This window comes from Camelus bactrianus, chromosome 22 (genome assembly GCF_048773025.1).
Source record: "Camelus bactrianus isolate YW-2024 breed Bactrian camel chromosome 22, ASM4877302v1, whole genome shotgun sequence".
Classification (NCBI taxonomy): Eukaryota; Metazoa; Chordata; class Mammalia; order Artiodactyla; family Camelidae; genus Camelus; species Camelus bactrianus.
The window spans coordinates 30,011,350-30,033,322 of record NC_133560.1 but is presented as its reverse complement, the minus strand read 5'-3'; the positions used below and the strand labels follow the sequence as shown (position 1 = coordinate 30,033,322).

At 47.0% G+C, this 21,973-nt stretch overlaps 1 protein-coding gene across 1 annotated transcript; it reads left to right on the top strand.

Moving 5' to 3' along the window:
• Positions 1-6,878: 6,878 nt before the first annotated feature.
• Positions 6,879-19,487, top strand: LOC105078173 (uncharacterized). Its single transcript, XM_074351177.1, has 4 exons — positions 6,879-7,009; positions 11,872-11,998; positions 13,912-14,092; positions 14,502-19,487. Exons 2-4 carry the CDS (start codon positions 11,965-11,967, stop codon positions 15,643-15,645), a joined length of 1,359 nt encoding a protein of 452 aa, XP_074207278.1. The 5' UTR covers positions 6,879-7,009; positions 11,872-11,964; the 3' UTR covers positions 15,646-19,487.
• The last annotated feature ends 2,486 nt before the right edge of the window (positions 19,488-21,973 follow it).

Here is a 21,973-nt window from a genome sequence, read left to right as displayed (position 1 = left end):
ACAGAAGATGAACAAAATCCACAAGATTGAGAGAGGGACAGAGGGGTAGCTGGGGGTGGTGCTCATGCCTTAAAATAACATAACATCTCTCAGTGAAGCTGAGAGTCTGATCAAAAGGTGCGAATTGTTTTGTTTTCTGGAGAAGGAAGGATTTATTGCTTGCAGCAAGTAAGGAGAAGATAGGGGATCTTTCCCAAAGCAGTCTCCCTGAGGAGCAAAACTGGGGAAGTTTTAAGCTAAGGCTGCCCATGTACTCATCTTTTTAGTGAAGTCTAGTTGGTTTACAATGTCGTGTTAATTTCTCAGGCACAGCAAAGTGATTCAGTTATACATGTATGTATCCTCTTTCATATTTTCCATTACAGGTTATTATAACATATTGAATAAACTGTGCTACACAGTAGAACCTTTTTGTTTATCTATTTTATATATAGTAGTGTGTATCTGCTAATCCCAAACTCCTCTTTTACCCCTCCTCACCGCTTTCCTCTTTGGTAACTGTAAGTTTTCTCTGTCTGTGAGTCTGTTTCTGTTTTGTCAGTAAATTCATTTGTATCATTTTTTAGATTCCACATGTAAGTGATACCATATCTTTGTCTTTCTCTGTCTGATTTAGCATGATAACCTCTAGGCCCATCCATGTTGCTGCAAATGGCATTATTTCATTCTTTTCTATGGCTGAGTAATATTCCATTATATAGCTCTCACATCTTCCTTACCCATTCATCCATTGATGGGCACTTAGGTTGTCCACGTCTTGGCTGTTATAAATAGTGCTGCTATGAACGTTAAGGTGCATGTGTCTTTTTGAATTAGAGGTTCGTCTTTCCCAGATACATGCCCAGGAGTAAGATTGCTGGATCAAATGGTAACTCTATGTTTAGTTATTACAGGAACCTCTGTACTGGTTCCCATTGTGACTGCACCAGATTACATTCAGAAGGTGGGAGTTGTTAATAACAAACACAGCAGACCCGAGATGGGGTGACTTGTGCAAAACCCCACATTGGCAATCCAGGACTTAACACTTAACCTAAACTGCAGTTTTAACTTCCCCCAGGGATAAGGCCTTGAACCTGGGATTTTCTGGTTAACACTGGTGAGGTGGTCACTGGACGGCGATGTCCCTGTTTGCTTAGGAGGCCCCCTTGCCTGAAACAGTGACCCTTGCTGATACTTTCCTCCTGTCACCTCTCTGCCTTCACAGACCTTTTCTTTTCTGCAACTCAGTGGAGCCCCTTTCTGTTTGCTAGATACCCAACTCATTAACTGTTCAAAGAAGTCCATATGATCTACAGATTTACTCGGTTGAATTTTTGTTGCTAAACAGTTGGGTGCTTATTTTGTAATACTTGTGTCAAAAGTACATTTTATGCATTATTATGCATGTGTATCTTGCAGTAAAATGTTAGGCTGTCAAGTCACATCACTCACCACAGTATCACATTTAAGAACTGTCTCCTTACAAAAGTCCATTGACAGATAACTGGATAAAGAAGTTGTAATAAATTTATACAATGGAATATTACTCAGCCATAAAAAAGAATGAAATAATGCCATTTGCAGCAACATGGATGGACCTAGAGATTATCATATTCAGTGAAGTAAGTCAGAGAGAAAGACAAATATCATATGATATCACTTATATGTGGAATCTTTTAAAATGACACAAAAGAACTTATTTACAAAATAAACAGACTCACAGACATAGAAAACAAACTTATGGTTACCAAGGTGGAAAGGGGTGGGGGAAGGGATAAATAGGGAGCTTGGGATTTGCAGATACTAACTACTATATATAAAGTAGATAAACAAGGTCCTACTGTACAGCACAGGGAACTATATTCAATATCTTGTAATGGCCTATAATGGAAAAGAATATATATATGTATGTATATGTGTGTGTGTATAACTGAATCACTATGCTGTACACCAGAAACTAACACAAGATTGTAAATCAACTATACTTCAATTTAAAAAACTATCTCCAGCAGGTCTGATGCCTCCTCCTAACAAGAAAAAAAAAAAAGCTATCTCAAATTATCTCATAAATGGAGAAAAGGAATTTCTGCTATTCAGAATTTATACATGACAAATTTATTAGTAATTCTGAAATAACGTGAGAACTCCCACAACTTTGAAAGGGCATCTTCATGAAAAAGTTTATGAAAAAATGCATATACAAGTAGTCAAAGGTCACTTATTCAGTAAATTTTTTTGAGGGTAGCATGTTTAATCACTTTTTTAAACTTCCCCTTGTCTTGTACAAAGTAAAAATTTAGAAGAAACCTTTCTTTTTCTTTAAGAAACACAGAATGTAAGAATCACCACTGATGAAAAAACATTAAAACATTTTATAAAAACATGGATCTTAGATCAAGGAAATATGGTATTTGCTGACTGAACAATTTAGTAAGAAAACAATTAAAATGACCTGACATGCATTTAAGTCAGATATTATAAAGAAGTGTTGTCGAGGATGTGGAGAGATTAGAACATTGTACACTGATGGTGGGGTTGGGAAATGGTGCAGCCACTGCAGGTAAGAGCTTCGTGGTTCCTCAAAAAGTTAAGCATAGAACTGCCCTGTGACCCAGCTACTCCACTCCTGCCTGCATTGAGACAGATGCTCAAACACGTGTACATGAATGGTGGTTGCAGCTCTGTTCAAAATGGCCAAAAGGTGGAAACGTCCAGAATGTCCATCAGTGGATGAAGGATAAACAAATTGTACCCTGTACATAGGATGGGAAATTAATCAGCCATAGAAAGGAAGGAAACTCTGGCTCAGGCTGCAACGTGAATGAACCCTGACAATATTATGCTGAAGAACAAAGCCAGACACAAAAGTTCAGTGGTGTATGAGTCCGTTTATGTATATCTAAAATGTCCATAACGGGTCAATCCAGAGACAGAAAGCATTTCAGTGGTGACCAGGAGGTAATGGTATGCTATAATGGCCTTATAATTCATTCTTAAATGAAAAGGTAATTCACATCTGTAAGGTTCACACTCAAGTTTAAAACTCTGGCTTTTTGTATATCTCACAGCTGTACAACCAACACTGTACAGTATAGCCTTTCACAGTTTACAGTTCACTGGGACTGACTTAAAGCTGATGTGATGTGAATTTCTCCGCATGTGAAATGCACACCTGAGAACTAAGAAATCTAAGTGGCTGTGCTGAGTCTGCAGGAAGGCAGGCCTCAGGCCGACCTACTGGGGAAAGGTCCCGTAGCCTTGGATAGCTGACCTCAAGCCTCAGAGTTGGGAGAAGGGACAAAGGGCACAGCCTCCCAGTGTCAAAGGTCAGACAGGGACAGAGCCTGGCACTGCCTTGCACAAGGTGACGTCCCTGAAAATCTTTGTTAAAGGTCACATTTCTCCGTGACGTCCCTCGCCCTAGGCCAGGCCCTGACCAAGCTGATAAAAGAAATCATCACCAATTGAGGTTTGCGGAAGTCATTCTGGCTTAGACACGATTTAACTCGAAATTCATGCTAACTAAGATAGCCTGTTTGCAGGCTATCAAACATACATTGTACATCTGCTTTGACTATTAAAGGAAAGCGTGCATTTACCAGAGGTAAGGAATGTTTGTGTTAAAAATGAAGACTAAATGCCTCCCTTCCCGGGACACCAATGCTGATACACCTGCAATGATGACTCCCTCCCCAGGTACGGAACCACACTGACTCCTTGTGTCCTTGCAGGTGTTTGTTTTTGAAACCTTGAAGGAATGTATCCCTGACTTGTTTGATGTTGTTTGGGAGTGCTGACAAGATAAAAACTGCTGAAAACCATGCTTCTCCAGAGCAGTTCCTCAGAGTTATCCCGGAGGCTGTCTGCGGGCTACAGTCCTCAGTTTGGCTCAAATAAAAGTCTTTTCTATTCCCATTATAGATTGTTTATGTTTTATGTACATCCGTGAAGCCCTCGGACCCATGTTTTCTCACATCCACTGGTATACGGCGCGAACCCGGAGGAAACTGAGCCTGGACTTGCAGGTGCAGGAGGAGGACGCCGGGGAGCCCAGAGCAGATGCCGCAGGGTCCCCGGGCGGGAGCGGGTTCTGCGTGCAGCCCAAGTCCCAGGAGGGGGACCGGCCACCTGTGTCCCCGTGGCCTGTCACTCAGGAGCAGGGACGGGGTCTGGTTGAACTGTCCAATCAGCGGCGACAGGGCGGGGTCCGGACAACGCGACAGCGAGGGTAGGATGGGGCCGGAAGGGCTGTCCATCAGGGCGGGGCCGGGCAAGGACTGCCGGCCAATCAGGGCGCAGGGCCCCGGGGAGCCATCCAATGAGGGCGCGCGGCGGGCGCGTTCCCAGCCCAAGGATGTAGCTCTGAGCCGCCCGCGGCGCTTGTGCGAACTTGTCCTCTGGGCCTCAGGTGCCGGCCCCCGTGGCTCTCACCTGCCCAGGTCGCGGGGCCGCGGGGAGGAGGCTTCGGAGAACCCGAAAGGAGGCGGAGATGGTGAGTGCCTAGCCCGGGGCCGAACGCGCGAAAGGCTTGTTGGAACCTGCGGAAAGCGGCGGCCGGCCGGGTCTCCCCGGGCCCCAGCCACCCAGGCGTCCCGGCCCGAGTCTCCCCCTCGGCCGCGGGGTGGGGTGCCAGCGTCCTGTCCCGTCCCCGCGCGACGTGCGGGGCGTCCAGATCGCGCCCTTGGCCCGGGGGGGGGTGTCGGAGGGAGGACAGGACACCCTGACGCGGGCGGGCAGGCTTTGAGGGGGAGGGGGAGGGGGACCCGCCCTGGACCTGACAGACAGACAGTCACGTCCGGACTTGGTCAAGGAGCCTGTGATGCGAATAATGTTGCGATGGGGCCGAGGCTCGGCTTTCAGAGATACGCAGCGTCTCCCACCACACAGAAGACGGCTTTTCTGTTCTGTATGAGGAGGGGGAGCAACAGAGAATTCGGGCGAGTGCGGGCAGTGCGCTGACTGCAGGACCAGCGTGTCTGGACCGGACAGGACCCCCTGGGTCAGCCTGTTCTCTGGAGAAGCTGACCAGGGGCTTGTTCCGAACCTCAGTGTTGCTCAGAGGTGGAAACGACCCCACGTTTAGGGCATGTGGGGAGGGAGCTTGAAGGTGTCGGGTAACAAATGGGACACAGAGAGCTTGGTCAAGCCCAGATGCGTGCAGGGCAGGAGGGCGGGTAAAAGTCAAACTGGGGCTGGCCACTGCCTTACATGCAGGGAGGGTCACAGTGTCTTGGTATTAAAGGCAACAGATCCACAGTGACCTTGCCTATGGGCTAATCCCTGACTTAGGAGGACCCCAGGCCCTCCTGTCCCATGTAGAACAATAATCAGAATTATGGCTGCAAAGAAAAAAGAGCTTTATTGGGGAGGAGTAGGGGGGGTCTTAAAATTGCAACTTGGGAACACATATTTGAGTTCATGGAATACAATTTATGTTTGAGGCATGAAGAGAAATTGTAAGCATAAGATACTCCTTGTCCTGTTTGAGCCGTCCCTAATGTGCAGTGTGCATCTGCATTATACATTATCCAGATCCTCTCAAAGGCAGGAATGTCTGCTCAATCAGAAAGATCAAATTTTGTTTCCTTCTTCTGCCACCAGCAATGTAACTCCTTAGAAGATAACATTCTTCCTAAATCCTGCTGGGGGTCATGGTGATCTGGTGCAGCTCTGGACTATGCATCTTTGGTGAACTTTATGTGAAATGTCACTGTGTCATTTTGTTGTATGATCCTGTGTCTCAAAAAGGGATATAACTATGCCTTAGACTTCTAGCAAGCAAAACAGTCGTCAGAATTTTCTGAGAAGCTGCTGGGTTATAATCCTCAGATTTGCTCAAGTAAAATTCTCTATTTGCACTTTTAGACCGACTGTTGATCAATATTTCATCAACAGCATAAAATTGTTCTAGGGAAGAGAGAGTAGGAGGCAGCTTACAAGGTTATTAAAGTCATCTGGCGTGAATTCTGATCGACTCTGTCCTTAAGGGATAGGCTGTCAGGAGTTATTTAGGGTAAGGGTCGGATAAGTATCTTGACTTTCTGGGCCATTGGACAGATACTCCTGATGCCTGCATTAAGTTAGTAAGTGGCCAAAAGTTCAGATTCCATCCTGGTGGAGACCTGCATAAACCCCACTTCCTCAGTGACCCCCTGGCTCCATTTTAGAGAGCTCGCTTAGCCATACCGACTCCGTTTTCCTTTTCCTTTCACACCTGTCCCCTCTTGTCCTGGCCCTTGTCTGGGGAGAGTGCAGCTCTGGACAGGGGATACTAGGGAGGGGAAACTGAGTCAGCACCTCTCTGTTCAGGCGAAGGTGCGCTGGTGCTGTGTCTTTGTGGTCAGAAGCAGATTCGGCTAAAAGCCCATCCTGGGGCCTTGTCCCCCTGTCCCTGGGGAATCCAGGTAGTAAAGACCTGAAGCAGGCAACCCGCACTTCCGCCCTGCTCGGCCACGTGACCTACAGCCCGCCCTTCGCTTAATCCAGGCCGGCTACGTTGTCAATCAAGGCCTCTAAAGGGGGTGGTCCAGAGCCCCATCCAATCAGGAGCGGGGGCGGGCGCATTCGCTTACGCGGTGACGTAGTTCTCCGCCGCTTGGGCGTGCCTGTGCACCTACCTCAGGCGACCTCAGGTGTCGGGTCGCTGTCGCTCTAACCTGCCTGAGCCCTTGGGCTGCCGGCCGCGCAGAGCACGACCTGGAAGCGCGGAGAGAGGCTGAAATGGTGAGTGCGCGGGGCTGGCGCCGAGACCGGCTGGGCCTGGTTTGAACTGGCGGGAGGCGGCCGCGGGTCGGGACGCCCCGCCCGCCGTCCGGACCCTAGTCTCCACCGCGGACCGCGGTGTGGGGTCCCGGCGTCCTGCCCGGTCCTCGCGGGGGGTCCCGTGAGTTCCGACCCAGTCTTGGGCCGGTGGGTGTCTGAGCGGGGACGGGACGACCCCCGGCGCGGACGGTCACGCGCTGGGGCCCCGCCCTGGGCGGGACAGAGGAAGTCGAGTCCGGAGTTGGTCGGGGAGTCGGTGTTGCAGGTAGTGTTGTAGTAGGGGCGGGGCTGGACCTCAGGGACGTGGCAGCGTCTCCAGCCACACACACAAGGCCTTTCCTCTTCTCTGAAGGGAGGGTGAGAGGAAGGCCGTTTGACAGCGTCAGAGGTCCTCTGGTCAGGGCATTCTCGGCCCAGGCCACAGGGCACTTGATTTCAGCTCTGTTGCTCAGTTTGGGAGGTGTAGGGGCGAGTGACCCCGAGTCTGGGGCCTTTGCGGAGAGAAGCTGGAGTAACGTTTGGGTCAGAAATGGGTGCTGACGTTAAAAATAGCTGTTATTTGCCAGCAAAGACGGATTTATTCAGGAACAGTAAAAAATTACAATTTAGGACAGACAAGGTATAGCGAAAGACTCAGGCAAGTCTAACAGATTTATTTATTGGAGAAAAAAGAGGGAGTTGGAAGGAGCTGTACTGAAGGAAAGTCCGTGGAGAAAATGGCGACCTCAGGGTGATGTTCCTCATCGCCTAGTGGCTGCGGAGGCTGGTTTCTTGTAGAAGAGGCAGTGTGTGTACGTCTTTTCCTCTGGGGCCTGTGAAAGGTGATTCTTTCTTGTTTTCAGTTTTTCTGTTGGGGTCAGTAATAGACAATTCTTCTTGTAATGGGCGTCAGGTGGTACTGGGTGAGGCCCCCCTTCTGCCCCTGCCCCCACTTCTTCTTAGTTTCATAATTTTCACATGGGCAGTCGAGAGCACTAGTTTCCAGCCTGTGGAATTGAAAACTCCAAACTTCAAGGCAAGAGACCTTTTTTCAAATGAGTTATTGCTCGGGGAGAAGGGACAGTTCTATGCAGGGACAGGGAGGGGTGTTTTGGGATTTTGTTGCAGTTTTACATCTGTCCTTCATCACTAGCAGTTCTATTTAATTTTGCTTCTGCTGAGTTTGCAGTAAGTGAATGTGACCAGTGCGAGACCAGTAACGTCCCCCAGAAGGCTTCTCTCTGGTTCTCAGCCCCCGTCTGTTTCCCACATGCTAGTGTCAGAGGCCCCCTGGTTAATACCTCCATTCAGTCTGGATGAGACTTGGGTTTTCTCACGTTTATTTTGTTTTTTTTTTTTTCTTTCTCCTTCTTTATCAAAAGGAGGTACCGGAAGTGAACTAGGTACCTTGTAGGTGCTCCGCAGAGCTCGGCCCCCACCCCAGCACGTTTATTTTTGATTTGTCAACAGTGCTGTTATTTTCTTTTTTGTCTCCAAGTGTAAATGCATCATAAATATTTCACATCTAGGAGAACTGGGATTGTAGATTATGGGTAAGTTAAAAATACCAGAAAGTGGAGGGCTGCAGCCGAGTGTTTATTCCGTGTCATTTCCAGCAACTTAGTCTCCAGCTTAGATTGTCCATCCTTTGTGTCCATTATGTATGAAGTAGATCTCCCTGTGATTGTATATTGGGTGTTACTGATAACTGTTGTGTTGAGCATTTCTTACCAAGTGGTGGTTCATCTTCTGTGAAATAGTTTTCAGTTGTTTTCTCACCTTTAATTCATGTGTGTGTTTACTGATTTCTTACGTTTTATTTACATACTCTGGGCTTTCATCTTTTTCATTTCTAGGTATACAAATATGTTCTCCCAGATTGTGGGTTATCATTTTTTATTGCACACATTTGTGGACAAGTCTTAACTTGAACAGGCTTGAATTGAACTTACCCATCCCTTCCTCTATAGCTGATTTTTCCTTTTCTTATGTAAGAAAACTCCCCCAAATCTCAAGTTACAAACGCATTTCTCTGTAACTTCTCAGTGTCCCACTTTCTTCTTTCACAGTTAAGTCCACAGTGAATTGGCTATTGTGCATGCAATTGACAAGGAAAAAGGTTTCTTACTCCCCTGTAGATACTCACTGATCAGTGCTCACTGCCCCCACATGTTAGACTGTCATCACCTGGCCCTGCCCAGCAGCATGTGCTCTGAATAGATCCACATAGATCCACCTGTTTTTGTGATTTTTTTTTTTTCCATCGGTGTATTTATCTATCCTTCTGTTAAAATCATCCAGTCCTAGTCACTGCAGTTTTAAAAGTTTCATGTCCTTTCGGGAAAATCTCACCTCCTTGATCCATAGAAAACCTTGGCTATTCTTAGAAATTTGTGTTCCATTTGTTTTTAGAAGTAGCTTTTCTTAAGTCAAACAAAACAGAATGAACCATCCCCTACGGAAACCAGGTTGTATGTTGAAAGGACAGAATCATAGAATTCTTAAGTGTTTGGGAGAAGCTGATCCCATGGTCTCTTTTCTGTGGAGGTACCTCCTCTCTCCATTCATTTCCTTGTCCTGCTTTTGCTGTTCAAGAATATTTTGGAACTTATCCATTAAAAATTTTTATATTTTTATAGACATAATTTAGAAATAAAATTAGTTTTAATGGCAACTAGGCTGTTTTTGGTTTGGGGGGGCTTTTTCCCTGTGGCGTCTGAGCCTGGCGCTGTGGTAGGTGGCCATCCCCAGCGCCCTCCGGCTGTCTTACCCTTCTTCCCAGGGTGCCACAGACGGCGGGGCTACTGGGGTGCTGGGGGTGGCGCTGGGGGGGTGAGGAGGGGCCCTTCTTAACACATTTCCTAAACTGCACCCCGCCAGCTCCCTGGGTCCTCTCACCCTGCTCTGTTTTTGCACCTCATTAATCTAACATAAGCAGATAACTTACTTATTAGTTGTTTGTTGCCTGTCTTCCCACTGGGGCGGGCCCTGGCGTGTGGCGGGGCCTGCGGCGCCATCGCTCCTCCCCAGGAAACCTCTGTTAAGGCGGCTCTGGAGTCCGCATTTCCACCCTGTAGCACTGCAAGGGAACCGACTGGGTTCCAGAAGCTTTCATCCCCTGTGGAAACAGTGTCATGCCTTGAGTTCTGCACACATTGCGCCCTTGACAGTTGGTCTGTAGTGTCTCCTCAACCTGCTGAATCTCTAAAACATCCATAGTTTTGTTCCTTATGCAATTCATGTTGTTTTTTATTTGCCCAGGTTCTGCTGCTTTTGGATAAATTTGCCATTGGAGTTTGAAGATTTTTTTATCTAGTGTGAGTCTATTTTTTAAACAGCTTTAATTGAGGTACAATTTTATACTGTAAAGTTTCCTGGTTTAAAGTAGAAAATTCAAAGGTGTTAGTTTATTTACTGAGTTTTGCAGCCATCCCAGATTCTAATTTTAGACAATTTTTTTTATCACCCAGAAGGAACACTCGTATCTGCTGGCAGCCACCCCCCGGCCCAGGCCCGCAGCCTGCCGTGGTGCAGGCAGTTTATTAATCGCCTTTCCTACTTGATAGGTTTGCTCACGCTCCACCTTTCACCTAAATGACGCGGCACTGCCTGTCTGCTTTTGTGAGTCCTGCTAATGTTTTCGGAGTTCATTGATTTTGTGCCTCGGGCCAGTACTTCGCGCCTCTTGTTGCCCGGGACACTCCATGTGAGATCACAGCGTGTGCTTCTCCAGGTCAGTCCATGGCCCTCTGAGCTGTTTCCCTGTTTGGGCTGTTGTGAACCACGCTGCTGTGAGTGACTGTGCGTCAGTTTGCTCTTGTCTCTCCCAGGTAGACAGAGGCCCAGGGCGGGATTGCTGTGTCGTATTTAACTCATTTTGAGGAACGTGCTGGACTGTCTTCCAAAGTGGCGTCACCATTGTGCCTTCCTGCCACAACTGTGTGAGGGGTCCCACTTCCTCACATCCTCGCCAGCACTTGTCTGTCTGTCTGTCTGTCTGTCTTATATCCACCCGTGCGAGGTGGCGTGAAGAAGCACCTGCCTGTAGGTTTGATGTGCATTCCCCTGATGACTAATGCCCCATATTTTCATGAGGGTCCTGGCCATTTGTCCTTATTACTTGGAGAAATGTATGCTCATGCTCTTTGCCCCTCATTCAATTGTACTGTCTTCTGTTCTCCCTGATTTGTAATTACTATCCTGATTTTTTAATGTATTTAGAATACAGGGATCTTGTCAGGAGTGGGGTTAGCCAACCCCAGATGCAGCCTTGCCTTTTTTGTAGCTGACATAGTGGGGATTTTTTTAAATTTACATTTTCAAACGTATTTTTGATTAAACTTCGAATTTTTAAAAGTAATTATTTGCTTTATATTTCATGAGTGTGCTATCATCTTATATCATCCTAAAGACATTAATTAGCCGTGTGTTCTCCGTGTTGAAGTCGCCTTTGGCTCAACTACCACCAGCTCCTCCTGACTTTTTAGTGGGGCATTTCCCTCCATTTCTGGGCACTTGATTATTGGTTTGAGAGGCCCTGCTGGCTTGACATATCCCTCGGGAACCAGGCCTGCCCCCTCCACAGGTGAGCCGGGGCCCGGGCCCCCTGGCATCTTGCCCTCAGTGTCCCCTCACCCTGGCAGGGGTCGAGGCTCCACCTCTGTTGGATGTGGGTGCTCTAGCCCAGGCCAATCCATGCGGCTGCCTCAAGGTGAGACTTGTTCAGATGCAGCAGGAACATCAGTGTTCACGGCCTCCTGGCATCTGCTCCGGTTTGTGGAGCTGACAAGGAGGGAAGTTAGGAGCAAGCCCAGCGTCCTGGCCCGCGTTACCTGAAGGACGGTGTCACTTTCAGTCTTTACCACCTCCGGTTCTGCTCTCTCAGTCAAAACAATTCTTGAAAAGAGAAAAGGAAAAATTGTTTTTTATTATAATGTGAATCTTTATCAAATACTGTTGTTGCTCACTGCTTCAGCGTCCGGCAGTCACCATCGCTGGGGAAACTGCATTCCATGTGCTCGGGGACAGTCACTTCCCACAAGAGCGCAAGCCCAGGGGTCCCGGATTGCGCCCGGGTCGCCGGCTGTCGGGCCCATCCCCCCACACGTGGGTGCAGAGGGAGCCTCGCTGAGACAGTGTCTCTTTCAGGACCCAGTGGACTTCGAAGACGTGGCTGTGAACTTCACCGCGGAGGAGTGGGCCCTGCTGGACCCGGCTCAGAGGAGGCTCTACAGAGACGTGATGCTGGAGACCTTCAGGAACCTGGCCTCCGTGGGTGAGGCTGGCGTCACACCTCCACCCAGTCTTCAGGGAACAGATACTCTTACGGTTGTTCTTTCTTATTAGGGACACGGACGGGGACATGTTGAAAGGAAGGCAGGCGTGGTCCCCGCCTTGTAGAACCTACTTAGATGGCGTTTCCATGGAAACAAAGCTTCACGTACGACTGACTTTTTACTCTTGGTCAGCATCCCTAGTTTTAGGGATTAATCAGAGGCTCCCTGATCCTGTGAATGCGAGCACAGCCTCCAGGGTCACTGGGCGGCGAGAGCAGTGCTGTGGTCAGCACACGTGAGGTGTGGCCACCTGCTGCAGTCTCATCCACGCGTGCCTGTCCCCAGTGACGGGGACAGGGCACCAGCCCATCTCACAGAATGCTGTGTCCCCCGCCCTCCCTCAGCGCGAGCTGTTCTTGGGAGCAGGGCAGCAGCCCCACAGCGTCGCCCTCCCGGTGGCGGCTGGGGCAGGGGAGGCGGGCTTCCCCGGGGCCCGGGCCTGCTCTCAGCAGGAGCGCCCCTCTCGGAAGGGGTAGGTCTGGGCGAGGGAGCGGTACACGGACGTGCCCATTAGAAACAGGACTCAGTCTTGGTGAATTTGACGTTTGTCCTTCACCTGGCCCCCTGTGGGGCTTCTCGCCCACCCTCACCCACTCGAGAGGTCTTTCTGTTGCTCGTGCTAGAAAGGGAGCATCTGGGGATGTGCATTGTGCCCAGCTCCTTTCCCCTTTGCCTCTTTGAAGTATCCCTTTTGAAGTATCTCTTAGTGAACACGCTGCCCCTTTGACTCATTTTCCCTATAATGGCCAAACTTCCAGATGGCAGAGGTCTTCAGAGTTTTCCTTTGCTTGTGTGTTAAATTAGGCTTGGACCCAATTCCAACATGTTTGTGTGTGTGTGTGTGTGTGTGTGTATTAAGGCCAACAAACAGTTATTGGACACCAGCAGGGCATCATAGGATTCAACTTAGCCCTGCCACCATCCGCCCAGTGACAGCCACAGATTCCCCAGCTCAGGGAGTTAGCCCACAAGACTCACTGCATGTCCCTGCACGTCCAAGGCCAGTCTCGAGCCCGGGCTTTCTCCTGCCCTTCTTTCCAGCGGCTCTAAGTCAGAGGTTCCCGTGACCTGCTCCTCGGGTTCAGTTCACTTATTAGTGTAGCTCACAGAACTCAGAAACATAGTACTTCATTACGCGTTCCCCATGCAAGGGTGTAATTCAGGAACAACCAGATGGAAGACATGCACAAGAAAACGAGGTTCTGTGCCTCTCCAGGTGCCAGTCTCCCACACTTCCATATGTTCACCAACCCAGAAGCTCTCTGAACTTCTTTTTTTTATTTTTTTTTACAGAGGTTTCCTATCTCTGGCAATTGATTCGCTCTTTGGCTCCTCCCCCATCCACAGAGGTGTTGGGGTACCTGGGGGTGTGGGTGGGACTGAAAGTCTCAACCCTTTAATCACATCGTTGTTTCTGTTGGCAACCAGTTCCCGTTCTTAAGTTCTTTCCAACAATTTCCTTCGTTAATAGAAACCCAGTTGTGATGGAAGGGATTTATTATGAATTACAAGTCACCTATGTCACCCCCCTGATCCTGAGGCATGTTCAGGAACTAGGCACGGGGAACAGACACTATTCCATAGCTTTTGTCATTCAGGAAGTTGGTTTGGGGAGCTGTCAGGCGGGAACTATAGATGAAGCCCCAGTTTGTCTGAGAAATCTATGTCAGTCAACTGAATGATCAAATATATATTTCTTACACACCACAGTATCACACGAGCGTCATTCCTTGTAAGATTTGATGTACTCTTTTTTTCAGTCTATGAAAAGAAATCGACATCTGGTCTCTCTTCTTCCTGTTGTCCCGTCGTTTCTTCCCCACGGGTTTAGTCACGCTACCGATTGTTACAGGTTCTCACTCTCAAGGCAGAGCCGGCGCGCTAAGTCCTGAGCAGGGTGCTCTGGAGGGTGAGCTCTGCGGCGAAGGCAAAATAGTAGGATTCACAAGAAATCTCTCCAGGCCTGTTTTGGGAGAAAGCTGGGCATTTCATAGCATGGGACATCACCACCGAACCCAGGATGGGCGTTTGAGGTGAGTAGCTCTCCCAGAGGGGAAGGGGGGTCTCTGTCCAGTGTTCGACTCACTTGAGATTAAAGAAGAGGTACAAACCTAGCTAAACAATGATGTATTCACAGCATTTTTACAACACAGCACTTTAGTACATGGGATGTGAGCGTCTGAAATAGAACTCAGCAGGAAACAACCATCAGGAACCCCTGTGTATAAGAAACACTGAAGGCTGTGGTTCTGTTTGAGCCCTCGGCTGAAGCATTAAGCTTGTTGCACTTCGTGAAAATGCGGAGCGTGGCGAAAACTTGCCCATTCAGTACAGATGCAAAATACATAGTCAAGATAATCATCAACATCCATCAATAAATTACTAGTAAAGACATCATTAATAATTATAAATCCCCAGTACTGTGCTTCCTATTTTGAACAGAAACCATTGGGTGGAGAGTCTCTGTGGAGGTAAAGAAGGTCATCAGTGCAGAGAAACCCTGAACCAGATTCTAAATCTTACTGTCCATGAAGGTTATCAGACTGGAATTCAGCCCTACAAGCGCACCAAGTGTGGAGAAGCCTTTATGGATTGTTCTTTCCAGAAGAATCAGCTAAGATCTCACCCTGGACACAGACTTTGTCCGTGTGAGGAACGTGGACAAGTCTGCATCTGTGTCTCCTGCCTGTGCGCCCCTAGGGGAGCAGACATTGTAGAGAAACCCTATAAATGTCAGGATGCTGGGAGAGTGTCTAAGAGATACGTGAAGAGTCATGGGAGTGAACAGCCCTCAGAGCCTAAGAAAGCTGGGAAAGCTGTTATTTGCCCCTCATCCTTTCAGGGACGTGAAAAAGGTCGTTATGGACAGAAAATCCATGTGTGTGAAGTCTGTGGGAAATCCTTCAGTTATTATTGCCAGCTTGCTCGGCACGTGAGAACTCATACTGGAGAGAAGCCCTACGGATGTAGAGAATGTGGGAAAGCGTTCACTCGCGTCTCACACTTCCGGGAACACGTGAGGATGCACACGGGAGAGAAGCCCTACGAGTGCAAGCAGTGTGGCAAAGCGTTCAGCTGGTGCACCTACCTGCGGGAGCACATGCGGACACACAGTGGGGAGAAGCCCTACGAGTGCCAGCAGTGCGGGAGAGCCTTCCCGTATCTCAAATCCCTGCAAGGACACGCACGGGTGCACACTGGAGAGAAGCCCTATGTGTGTAAGGAGTGTGGGAGGTCCTACAGTTGTCCCAAGTACTTTAGAAAACATGTTAAAACACACAGTGGAGTAAAACCCTATGAATGTACAGAATGTGGGAAAGCGTTCATTACTTCCTCTTCCCTTCGAGAACATATGAAAACACACAGTGAAGAGAAACCCTATCAGTGTCAGCAGTGTGGGAAAGCCTTCAGGTACCCCAGGTCCCTGCAGGGGCACATGGTAACACACAGCGAAGAGAAACCGTATGAGTGTCAGCAGTGTGCGAAAGCCTACAGGTGTCTCATTTCCCTGCAGAGACACATGAAGACACACCCCGGGGGGAACTCTGATGACAGGGACTGTGGGAGAGACTTCCTTTCTCCTTAAAACTTGTAAATGTGAGCCATCACAGGAGAGGAACATGAATCAAAAGGATGGGGGAACCTTCAGCACTTCACTTATCTGGTATGTGAAAGCTGGGCAGGACAGAAATCTTTTCATGGCTATAAATACGGTTTTCCCTCCATAAGTGCCTCATCCTGAATAAGGATCCCAGTGTATTAATTTCTAGTTCATGTAGTGATCTGAACACTTAAGATAATTACTGTTCCTCTATGTCCCCTTCATGTGTACTACTTACATTTTGTTATCTTGGATTTTAATTATACAGTCATACAGTGCTTGCCTCAATTCCGCTATAATATCTTCTGAATCCAGGGATGGCAAGAAGTGTCTGGTTTTTGATTTTTTTTCATGTAGAACTTCGTGTGAATTTAGATGAAAATATTTTTGTTTCATACTTTTGATTATGATCTTGGTATGCGATCCTGACGTGAGAACTGTATTGTTGAAATGTCTTCTGGTCCATGTGACAGGTGATTTTTTTTTGTGACTCAGTATTTACTGTCCCCTTGAGTCTGTATTACAGAAAGCTGTGTCTTCCATATTTCTTTGTTGCTAGCGGATACTACACTTGTGTTCCTCACAGAAATTAATCATTGTGGGAGGTCTTGGAAGACAGCAGTCTCACCTGGTTATGTTCATTATAACTTGACCTCTGCTCATTGTCCTTGATTGTGGTTGGAAATTGGACAGGATTTATTGAGATAGTTGAGTGACCCGGTGGCGTGAAGATGAAAGCTCGTGTGCAGACGGTTCTTCTGAGTTGTGTTGTGGGCGTGGGTAATCCGGTGGGAGACTGCCTAACCCAGAGTCCTCCTGTCAGTGGTTCTGAGTTGAAGTTCCTGAGAAGAGGAAGAGGCATGAGGTCTGGAGGACAGAGGTGAGGAAGCCATGAGCCTCAGGTCTTCTGTACTGTCAGGAGGTGGAGACACACGGGAACTTACTGGGCCCAGTTTTCTGGCTCCTGGCCCTGCCCACGTGGGCCAGCCCCCAAGCAGACACGTGTTTGACGTTAGTTCCCGCTTGGGCAGCAGATTCTACACTTCTCCCCAAGGTCCCTCATTGTGGTTCCTCTTTGCGTTTCTGGTCCACACAGACCCTTGCGTGTTCCTGTAGGTCTTTGGTGTCCATCAGGCCACTCCTTCAGGCATTCATACTGTGATCTTCTCACACCCTGTGACCCCCTCCATGTCCAACAGTTCGGCTTATGACATGATTTGTGTAGGAAGCATCTTATTCCTCTAATAGAGGAGCTGGTTCCTTCCTCCAGCCATGGCAGATTTAATGTGGCAGCCACAAGTGCAGGACACCTACTTCCTTTGTTTCATTGCTGAAACTCTGCAGTGGCCCTGCATTTCTTGTTTCTGGAAACTTCCATGATGGAAATGAGCACTTATGAAAATGTTTGGCCCTTTGTGGGCATTTTATCTTGTAGCTGGCTGCTCTGTAAATGGTAAGCCTACTATATTTAATTACCTTGCATTTTTATGTGTGTTTACTTAGTGTTTCTTTCATTTTTTTATACATTTGGTTTGGGTTCCTACTTGATAGAACACAGTGGGCAATAATGACACAGTAATCAGAAAAACAAGCTGCCAGCCGCTGTCCAGCAGTCCCCTGTGCCTCGGTGCTTCTGTCTGTAGGGGAACAGCATCTTCACTGTACCTTCCAAGTCTCCTGCAAGGTAGGCTATTGGTGTATTCTAACCTGAGTTATAAAGATGAGATTCTGGGAAGTATGCATCCCAGCCTCACCCACAGAGAAAGAACGTTCAGCGGAACCACACCTTCCTGGAGATTCCATTGACCTCTCACAGTGGCACAGGAAATGCAGCACAGTGAGCATCTGGGAGGGAGGTGGATGTGGAGATTCCACGTACATGCCTCTCTGGTCCTCTGGTTCCAGAAGATAGTGTAAGCAGAACAGTAAAACAGTGTTTCACGTGACACTGGGAGTTCATACCTACATGGAGCCCAAAATATACACAAGTGTATGTACACAGGGTCCACTAGTGTCTCCCCCCACCCCAATTTCACACCCACTTGGCCCTCAGACCTTTTTAAAAAATAAAGTCTGATTCTTGGGAACAAGAGGTCCAAAATCGAGTCTTAGCAGCCGAGCAAGACGTAATAACGAACCTAGTTGCAGCCTCACCTTTTCCCAGGAACGTGGCCTTTGAGTCAACCTGGCAGTTCCTGGTCTGCAGCAGGAGGTGTTCTGCTGAGAGGCTCCCCCGCTTCTGTTCCCCTCAGGAAACAAACGATGCAGCCTTTGCCTGAAGTGATGCACTCTTCACTAATAGTTTTCCTTTTTTCTGCTCCTTTTCTGTCTTTAAAGCCCATGATTTCTGTAGGTCCTTGGATCTCTTTTTCTGCTTGCTCAGTGGGCTGCTGCTTGATTCACGGATCTTTCAGTAAATCCTGTGAGGTCTTTAAAAGTTACTCAGTTGAATTTCTGTCATTTAAGATGGTGAAGCCACTTTGAGAGACAGTCTGGCCGGTCCTCAAAATGACGAACACTGAGTCACTGTGTGACATGGCCGCATCATCCTAGGTACCTGTCTGCCCAAGAGAGGGAAAAGCAAGCATCATCACAAAAAACGGTACACAGATATTCACAGCAGCATAAGTCACAATAGCCAAAAAGTGGAAACCAGTCAAAAGGCCACTGGCTGATCTGGAGAAGCAAATGCTGTATATTCTCACAACGGAATATCATTTGCAACAAGAGGAATGAAGTAGTGATCCAAGACACAAAATCAGAGACTTCTTAGAACGTTAAGCGGCTCCACAAATGTCCACAGGCAGTATCATATCGTTTATATGAAACGCAGAGAATGAGCAAGTCTATAGAGGCAGAAAGCAGGGAGCGGGTGGAGTGCAGTGGTGGAGCACGGGCTTAGCGTGCACGAGGTCCTGGGCTCAAGCCCCTGCACCTCCAGTAAATAAATAATCCTAATTACCCCCCCAAAATAAAATATTTGTTTCTAATTTAAAAAAAATAAAAAGGAATTGGGTCCAAAGTCTTTCAGACTCTTTCCTGGTATGGCAGTGGAGGGGGGGTTCATAAAACACAATTTTTGATACCTTTCTTGGGAAAAAATGTTGCAAGCTGACAGTTCACAAAGGGATGTGGTTGCAGTGCCTCATGGTCACACACCTGCCTCAGTGACAGGTGAACACGGTCCCTCTTCAGTGCACCTTACAGGGCCTGTGGAGCCCTGAAAATGGACAGATGTGGGAACTAACACACCATCAGTATTAAGTTAAAAGGTCTTACTCTAGTGGATCAGATTTTCTTTTTTTAAGGCGCACAATGTCCGCATCGAACTCTCATCCCAAAGGAGCAGATCCCGATGGACGGTTGTCCCTTGCAGGACCCGTGCTGATGGATTCCACATCTTCTGTCATGTCTCCGCCTCATCTCTGTCCTCATCTCAGAAGCATAAAGTGCTTGAGAGCAACTGAAACACTAGCCCTGGGACTTTGTACACAGCCCTGTGATTCCTTTCTGTTGTTCACCGGGAGCCAGTCCCTGTTAGGAAACAGGTTTCTGAGTCATGGCTGTGTAGGATCAGAGAGCTTTCACAGAGGTGGAACTGGACAGTGTGAAAAACAAACCTGCCCAGTGCAGCCGAGCAGAAGTGCTGGTTCCTGTTTAAAGCCGTCTCTGCTGCGCTGACCAGGATGGGAACAGAAGATGCCTGAGTGTGTCCTGTCAGTGTCCTGGAGACAGCCTAGAAAGCCCTGTTTAACCTTCATTCTGTGCTTTTAGTATTGGACAACTGAGCTCTTCCGCATGGCTTATAATAAACCACATTTCATGTCTTGTTTCTGCTCAGTCTTTTCAGATATCCATATGTATTTCTCACCCTGAGCTCTCAGTAATGATGACATAGAAATCTCTCTAATGCCGACCTGTAGTACAGTCTTGATTTTCCTTTAAATCATTAATAGAAGAAATTAATGGTGTGGTCTTGTTTTTAACTGAAGTTGCCTGGGAAGCAGACAATGCAAAAAGGAAACACTGAACCTCCTGCCTCCCTGAAAAGCAAGGAATAATGTTCCGTGTGAAAAGTGCACTCCCTGCATCCTGAGATAGAAGGTGGGGATTCAGGGCTGGGAAGCCTCCATCAACAAACCTTGATACTCCCTTAAATTTACTACCTCAAGCCCAACCTCTGTTTACATTCTTCACTAATTAAGCACCCAAAACTCAAACTGGCTTAAAGACTTAAACATAAGACAAGACACTATAAGCCTCCTAGAAGAAAATATAGGCAAAAAATTCTCTGATACAAACTTTAACAATGTTCTCCTAGGGCAGAAAACCCAGGCAATAGAAATACAAGCAAAAATAAACAAATGGGACCTAGTTAAACTTACAAGCTTTTTCATAGCAAAGGAAACCACAAACAAAACAAAAAAACAACATATGGACTGGGAGAAAATATTTGCAAGTGATGTGACTGACAAGGACTTAATTTCCAGAATATACAACAGTTCACACAACTCAGTAACAACAACAAAAAAACCCCAAACAACCCAATCAAAAAATGGGCAGAAGACCTAAACAAACATTTCTCCAATGAAGACATACAAATGGCCAACAGGCACATGACAAAATGTCAATACCTCTAATTATTGGAGAAATGCAAGTCAAAATTACAATAAGGTATCACCTCACACCAGACAGAATGGCCATCATTAAAAAGTCCACAAACAATAAATGCTGGAGAGGGTGTGGAGAAAACGGGACCCTCCTACACTGCTGGTGGGAATGCAGTTTGCTGCAGCCACTATGGAGAACAGTATGGAGGTTCCTTAAAAACTAAACCTAGACATGCCATATGACCCAGCAATCCCGCTCCTGGGCATCTTTCTGGGGGGACTCTAATTCCAAAAGACATACGCACCCCAATGTTAATAGCAGCACTATTTACAATAGCCAAGATGTGGAAGCAACCTATATGTCCATCAACAGATGACTGGATAAAGAAGTTTTGGTATATTTATACCACGGAATACTACTCAGCCATAAATACCAACATAACACCATTATAGCAACATGGATGCACCTGGAGAATGTCATTCTAAGTGAAGTAAGCCAGAAAGAGAAAGAAAAATACTGTATGAGATCGCTCACATGCGGAATCTAAAAAAAAACGACAACATAAATACAAAACAGAAACAAACTCATAGACAAAAAATATAAACTTGTGGTTGCCAGGGGGACAGGGGGTGGGAAGGGACAGACTGAGATTTCAAAATGTAGAACAGATAAACAAGATTGTACTGTGTAACACAGGGAGGTATATACAAGATCTTGTGGCTCATAGCGAAAGAGAATGACAATGAATGTATGTATGTTCATGTATAACTGAAAAATTGTGCTCTACACTAGAAATTGACACATTGTAAAATGCATATAACTCAATAAAAAAAAGTTAAAAAAAAAAAAAAAGAATAAACTAATGCCATGTGCAGCAACACAGATGGACCAGGAGACTGTCATTCTAAAGTGGCCAGAAAGAGAAAGAAAAATACCATATAATGTCATTTATACGTGGAATCTTAAACAAAACAAAACAAAACAAAACACAAATGAACTTATTTACAAAACAGAAACAGACTCAGACATAGAAACAAACTTACTGTTACCAGTGGGGAAGGGGATAGGAAGGGATAAGTTGGGAGTTTGAGATTTGAAGATACTACTATATATAAAATAGGTAACAATGAGTTTCTACTGTAGAGCACAGGGAACTATATTCAGTATCTTGCAGGAATCTGTAATGAGAAAGAATGCAAAGGTTTGCATGTGTGTGTACAACTGAAACATGCTGTACACCACTGTGAACTGACTGCTTCACATAAAAATGAACAAACAAGTGCTAAATGTCAGTGATCATCAGTGAAAACCAACATACAATCACAAGAAGATCCCATTTCACACCTCGAGATGGTCGAAAGGAGGCTGGCTACTGCAAGTGCTGGAAATGAGGAGGAAGCACTTACGTGGGATAGTCCGACACTCGACTCAGCCCTCCTTCCGCACTTCCAAGTATTGGGATCTTACCCATAATCTACAACCTGGCAATTTTCTTTTTGTTACCAAGGCTGTTGCCCCCAGGATCATACCCCTGCCCCTCCCTCAACTAGAAACCAATTACTCTTACCTAGGCTTCAGGAGACAGCTGCAGGGAAGACACAAGAACTGGTTAGAACCTGCCCAGTCCAAGAGGGTGGAGGGTCTGACTTGAGCCTCATTATGCATTCATGGTAACACATTAACTGCTAAGTGACATGCCCAC